The sequence below is a fragment of the Ammodytes marinus genome (genome assembly GCF_949987685.1).
Source record: "Ammodytes marinus genome assembly, chromosome: 5".
Taxonomy (NCBI): Eukaryota; Metazoa; Chordata; class Actinopteri; order Uranoscopiformes; family Ammodytidae; genus Ammodytes; species Ammodytes marinus.
The window spans coordinates 12,344,899-12,351,960 of record NC_137234.1 but is presented as its reverse complement, the minus strand read 5'-3'; the positions used below and the strand labels follow the sequence as shown (position 1 = coordinate 12,351,960).

Sequence of the window (7,062 nt, the reverse complement as noted above, 5' to 3'; positions counted from 1 at the left end):
AGAAGAGAGACGGAGAGGTACAGGGTTGGAAAAAGAGGGAGATTGAAAGAGGGGAGGGAGACCAAGTGGGAGAGCAGCAGAGGGAGGTGAAGAGAGCGGAAGAGGGAGGGAGAAAGGAGGTGTGATATGGGGTGGGAGAGGAGGAGACAGTCTGGTGGATGGGCAAAAAGACAAAGGAAAGAGAGAAGAGTAAAAGGAATAAGTCAGTGGGGCTGGTTAGGGATATAGAAACTAACAGATGCATAGAGATAAGCCAGCAAAGGTCTCAGGAGATATAAACAAGAGAGCAATGTGGAGTAACACAGTGGTTTGGTGAGGGGGGTAAAGACAGGGAAAGAAGGGAGAGGGGGAGGAAGAGATTAAGGAAAGAGTGATAGACTGGCAGAGTAGAGGGAGGAGAGAAGAGCTGGATAAGAGAGAGAGGAGTGAGGCCGTCTGGTAGAGCAAGTACAGCGTGTGTGGAGCTGGTGTTAGAGCGAAGGAGAGACAGAGGGAGGGAGGGAGGGAGGGTGGGTGGGAGGAGTAGAGGGAAACAGGGAGGGGGTGAGGTATTTAAACGCCGGAGCAGGACAGCACAAGCGAAGCTCTGAACTCCCCGAGAGTGAAGGTAGGACAAGGGAGAGGAGGCAGAGCAACAGAGCTCTACAGTTTTCCTGACGGCCAAGCCCACGCACTCACACAGAAATATTGCACTTAAAACAGAGAAGCAGGCACTTTTGGACTTTGGACTCATCCGTGGACTCCAGAAAGCTGCCCTTCTGGAACTCTACCTGTGCCTTTCTTGCTCCCACTCATAATTCTCCTCACCTCTTCACCCACCTTCCGCTGTCCCTCAGTCCCTTGCTTGGTTGAGGGCAGATGGCCATGGCGCGGGCCTCTTTCGGGGGTGCCTTAGGCTGTGCCCTGCTGGCCCTAGTCTTGGGGAGCAGCAGCTTGGATTTCGGGGCGCCTCCTGCAAGCTTCTACCCTCGTTTTAACCCGTTCTTCTTCCTGTGCACCCACCATGGGGAGCTGGAGGGAGCCGGGATGGCAGAAGGTGTGGGAGAGGTGCTACTCACCTTCCAAATTACAGGCAACCCCACTGCCTACACCCCAGGACAGGAGTACCAAGGTGAGCACAACCCCTAAAGTGTCCACTTTTTTTCTTTTCTTTTTTTCTTGCTGCATGTTGAGGAAAATGTTATTCTGTGTTTTAGTAAATGGTTTGATTTTAGTATTGAATCACTTAAGAAATTAATGTGTTGATCTGATGGTAAATTTCACTAGTCTTGAAAATCAGTGCATTTTGCATTATTTTAAAATAGTTGTCTTATTTTGAAAGAATTTCAGGAATACATGTTGTTAAATTGTGCAAAAACGTGTATTATGCACAAAATACATTTCACTATTGAAATACATTCACTATTGACACACGTGTGCACATTGAACACATTTTCTTGCAGGTGTTTTGCTTCACTCGAGCTACTGCTGTGGTGTGTGCATATGGGAGTGTGCAGTTTGTGTGGGGTGGCTCTTGATGGAAACCAGCATTTATGTGACTAATAAGTAGTGATGCTGAGTGGGACTCCTGTTCAGTACTGTGAGCAGCTTTGATGTTTCACTGAGCAGTGATCCTGATGCTCCATGTGTAGGTGGCTTCTCCACAGGAATAACAGCGAGATCCCTCCAACTGAATGAGAAAAAGATTGCATAAACTGGGAGTGCGAAAGGACAGACAGCACCAGAGGAAGAGATGCTCTCTCTGATAGACATAAAGATTTGGGAATCGGTAAACCGTGCATAGAGTGTAAGAACAGATGGAGATTAATGTCCCCTTTCCCACACTTGTGTGCTGGCACCTGGTCCTGGAAAAAAAGATCCCTTCTGACCTCCCAAACTGTGTCACCAATGCTCAGTCACTCACTCTCACCACTCACTTAACACTGGGGACAGTGACCCGCACAGGCTACCATAGACTGACTAAGGTCACATTCCCATGCAGCTGTCCTCTTCTCTAAGAATTGGATGTATACATACTTTATCAAATGTCCTAACCATACGCACATTTTGTGTACTTTATCCATATCTTCTCCCAAGCCTCTTTGTTGTATTTCACCTAAATTGAAAAGGCAAACAGGGGATTTGTTTCCGTGTTCTGCATTCTATTATCATGGCAAATAAACGTCTTGATAACAAAAAGGATACGTGCAGCAGAGTTTTTGTAATTGTATATAGAAAGAAAAGGATATGAAAAGGCAAGGAAAACAGAACGGGAAAGGAGAGGAGCCTGGAAGAATCATTGTATTATCCTTGCTCTGAAAATAACAGCCCAGATCAGCCCCTTCAGTCAAGCACCTTTTAACTGGGGCCGGGCTTAGCGGGTGGGGAGAGATTTGAATAACTAGCTGGTTGATGGGAGGGATAGAGCGCACAGAGAGGTTTAAATAATTAGCATTAGAAATGTAGTGGACTGGGTGGAGGGAGATATTTAAATAGGGCCACGGCTGGGATCGGATGGAATAGGGGGAGATTTAAATGATGATGAGAGGATTGAGCAGATAAGATACCAGGAGCGGGGTTTGCACGGGAAAATGACAGGGTTCCAAGCTGCTCACATTTCTCTTGTTATGGCATCTCATTGTTAAATTTATGTGGTTTACAGTGGCTTTGGGGATGGAAGGATAAATGACAAGTGAGAGCAGTCCCGGTCCCTGTCCCCCCTTTTAACTTGTATCATCTTCGCCGATCTCGATGGTTACATCCATCCTAACATATTGTCACCACATTCACTGCCAGACTAATTGTGTCAGGAAATAGGTGGGTTGATAGCTAAATATACAGGTGTTGGCTTCAGAGTGGACGTGTATCTGATAATTCTGCTTAAATCTGAACAAAAGAAAAAGATTAAAAAAAAAATTACATCCTCTAGTGATATTTGCGAAAGGGTAAGTGTTTGTGCCATTTCTTGTTAATTTATGCAAGTTAGCGTTTTATTGTATGATCTCAATTGTTTTATATCTAATTGCTTTTAATGTGCTCTGTAGGCTTTTGTTTTGGATTGCTTTGGGTTTAATCTTCTAAAAACAATATGTGACCAGTAACCAGTGAAAGAGCTGCTTGTGGAAATGGTGGTTGAAAGGCATCAGAGATGCTGGCCATGTGGTTGTTGATGGGCTGTAGAAAACTGAAGAAAGAGTGCAAAGTGCAAGAGAGAGGTTGTTAGTGGAGCGAAGGAAAGTTTGAATAAAGAAAAGACACAGATGACCCCTTCTAAAAGAGACAGGAGGTGACTGGCTTAAGTAACCACTTCAGTACTCCGTGCCGAGCAAGAGGAAGATTCTGTGTGGCCGATTTCTTGTACAGTAATTGGGTTTGTGACCTTTTGCTTCTCTTACTTTTGAGTGATAAGACCATGTGTGGGCAGTGAACACAGAGTGTGTGGTTGTGTGTGTTGTAGGCACGATTACTGTGTTTAGCTATCAGAATGAAGTGACCAAGTGAGGTTGCGTTATTGGCTGTGTGAAATATTTTAGAGGGTGGGTGTATTGGCAGGGTCATAGTGGCTAAAATGGAAACAGAAATACTGTGGCGACACTCTGAACCACTGGGAAACAGAGCAAGGAGAAATGAAAAGATTTGTGGAAATGTATGCTTGCTTTCAGACTCTAGGGTCATTCATTCTAGCTGACAAAAAGAGACCAAGTGTCACTCACACGCATAAACATATTCATACAAACTGCACACATACTGTACAGCCTTATCTTTCAGAGGAGAAAGAAAAAAAGAAGTTAGATCACACTGGGATTTGAGCCTGTCCTCTAAATAATCAAACGACTCCTTTGAACCACTTTTACAGGAACACTAAGGAAGCATTTCTTTATTGCTTTCATTGAGTTTTTTAAATTGTATCTAAGACTTCACTTGGAATGCTGATGTACAACAACCATATGTTTATAGAAGGCAACATCAGAATACAAAACCCGGGGCTGTGTTTCTTTACACGGTCAATAAGAGATTGCTTTTTTTTTCATTAATTTATTTTCGATCTCATCACACCGACTTGGGAAACATGTTTAAATTTTTTAAAGCTGAACAACAGCATTGAGAGTAAAAAGAGTAATTCATTCATAAACACGCTGTTAAAGTCTCAGCTTTTTTTTTGCCTTTTTAGTTAAGCATACTGTATTTGATTAAATTCATTACCATGATTTAAATAATTTGTTATTTAGTACCTTACTGAGAAGAATAGATAGAGGTGAAATGGGGCAGAGAGGGGAGTGACATGCAGAGGACGACCGCGGGCGGGAATTGAACCCGAGTCTGCTGCTGGGCCCGGCCCGGGGGAGGTGGGGGGACGCCCTACCAACTGAGCTAAGGGCGCCCCCTAAAATTTCTCTCTGTGCTCTAAACCAAAAATCAAGTTAGAAAACAAATAAACACTTAAGAGCTACAGCTTCCTTCACCAAACCTTTTATGCAAAACTCAAGCCTAAAAAAATTGCGATTCTCTCTTCTCACACCGAGAAGAGTTAGTGAGACTGATTCAGTGCATTTGTATGTTGTGGCATTTGTACAATACTTTCAGTTGTTTTGATCCTTGTTTGTAATTATGCGTGATTACATGATTACAGCTACAGTTGTGTTTATCATATGAGTGGTTTGAAGCACACTACATACTTGTTTGTATACAATTCTGTGTTATGGCTGGTGTCAATAAAACTACCAATGTTATGTTTATGGTATTTAAAAAACTTAAGTGAGTGCTTGATTTTGGGAGTTTTTGTGGGTTTGTATATGCAGCGTTATTGATGTCAGTGTGGAGCACTAAATATACAACTTACGCAAGCCCTTGCTGAGGCATGCAGGTTCAGGTTCTCCTTCACACAAGTCATTGTTCCTACACAGAATTGGGATTCAGCAGTGCGCCTCTCTAACACAGTGCCACAATAGAAAAACAGGAGGAGACGCAGCGGTGCAAGGGAAAGTGATTGAGGGTAAAACAAGAGAGCTGTGAGAGAACTAGTTGACAGTACAGGCTGAGATGGCCATTGCTAATCCGACAGTGGTCTGTACAAAAGTCCCTGTTCCATGGACCTTTTCATGTGCAAATGATTGAAGAGGCCCAAGAAACAATCAACATTTCAAGGAGATTTGGACGATGCCACTAAATGGCATTCTTAATGGGAACTTGGAGATAAATTCACCGCCACAAAATGCCATCAGCTCTTCCCATGATAACTTATCAGATTAGACATTGTGAATTAATGTAGCAGCTCCCCTGCCAACCACCAGACACAATTTAGTGTGCCCTGCAATGGGAATGAGGCTATTATCTATCTGCAAAGTAGATTACTTGTCCTGGTTGGGGGGAGTTTTCTTTTTTCTGAAAGTGTGCTGTTGTGACTGATATCTGTAGAACAACAGGTCAGTCATATTGAAGTGAAGGTCACAGGCAAACGGCCCTGTTAAGGTTCTACAAAAACAAATATTATCTTACCATAGACCAGGTCATATCAGTAAAGCCACAGCAAGGCATTGTGGAAACACTTGGCCTATCTTATAGTCTATTAAAATGTATCTTTAGATTGAATACCAAAATACCATCAATCTGCTGTGACTTCATCAGCCCGTCGGATGTCACCATCGCCTTCGGCAGCACTTAACCTCTGAGAGGTCCGTTAAGGGTCTGCTTTGTGACCTCTGACCACGTCTTGTCAGGGCCGCATTACTTGGAGTTCTGCTACCTTCTGAGTGATTAGATTTGGCTGGTGTCCACACTCTTTATGTACACTAGTTTGGTGCTCCTTGTGTGTCTGTTCAGATTACCGGTAGTATTTTATATTTATCTGTTTGAAAGACAAGGAAAACTGATGGAGCAGGCATTGGTCAATGAACAATCAAAAGACTGGCAGACATTCATTCACAACAGGGGCACTAAAGAAGGAGGTACAAGTGAGAAAAGAGTACAGGGGATAGGGGCTAATGTTTTAATAGGGCTTTCTTGTGAGCAAAGAAAAAGCAACTTGCAGACAGAGCTAGCACTTTCAAGTGGTCCAAACCCACATTAATTAGCTTCCTAGCTTTTCAGCCCCTCTGCCTCCTGCTGCTTTGTCTGAATAGGTCACTTCACTGAGTAGAGAGAAGTGTGTCAAGTGTATTACTGTTTGTATGGGCTTGCTGGGTGTGTTTGGGTGTTCTGTCTTTGTGGACATTGAGGGGCACTTTACACTGTGAAAACGTGACAGTTTTCCAGTTTTTGGTTTAAAAAAAAACCCCGTTCAGACACAATTTATCTGACATCTTCACCCGTACACAAGTTTTCAGAGGAAACGGGCCGAAATCGCTGTAGCAGCAGTGCCAAGCCAATAGTCAGCGTTGACACAGCCTAGTAGATAGCTCTTCCGGTACAATTTGATGCATAAAACCTTACTGTAACCGAAAATTAATGCCACTAACGTTCATAAAGCGGTTGGTGTAAGCTTGGGGTTACAAATATTGTAAAAGACAAGCTTTCTGTCCTCTTATTTCACCGCATTGAACTCGTAAAAACAGAAGACTTGCTGATAGTGAAGGGGCTTCCTTCGTGAGCGGATACCTTCCTGTTAGGCGTACTTCAAAATAAAAGTCAACTCACGTGTGTCCAGTGAAATGCTATTAATGTTTAGCCAGTGAAATGCTTTTACTTTGAAGCCGTAGCCTTAATGCTCCTTTTGTTGAACAGTAGCCGCTAGCTTAACCGCTGCACGCTGATAGTGTTTTTAATGTAGAGAGAGCCGTGTCCCTGGCATATAGAAGTGACACACGTTTATTTAGCTAGAAAAACAGGCAGAGCACAAATCTTTCCCCAGCCAAAGTGGCGGGTGGTCTCAATAACTTACTGAGGTAATCGCTTGGACTAAATTGGCGAGTGTTAGCCTATATTTTAGCCCTGCACGTCACTCTCCGCTGATCACAGTGATGGTGCCGTGGAGACACCGTTCATGTTGTCTTCTAACTTTATAACTCGCTTGTGTTGTGGGTATTTTGACAGCAAATGTTACAGACTACGCATGTGTGAGGGTGGAGCCGTGACGTCAGCGTTATC

At 43.5% G+C, this 7,062-nt stretch overlaps 1 protein-coding gene across 1 annotated transcript in view; it reads left to right on the top strand.

Moving 5' to 3' along the window:
- Positions 1-858: 858 nt before the first annotated feature.
- Positions 859-7,062, top strand: part of reln (reelin) — a gene marked incomplete at its 5' end in the record, with an annotated part of 105,684 nt that continues 99,480 nt past the window's right edge. The window contains one exon of the mRNA XM_080028365.1: positions 859-1,111. Coding sequence (XP_079884491.1) covers positions 859-1,111 — 253 coding nt within the window. The remainder of the gene's footprint in view (positions 1,112-7,062) is intronic.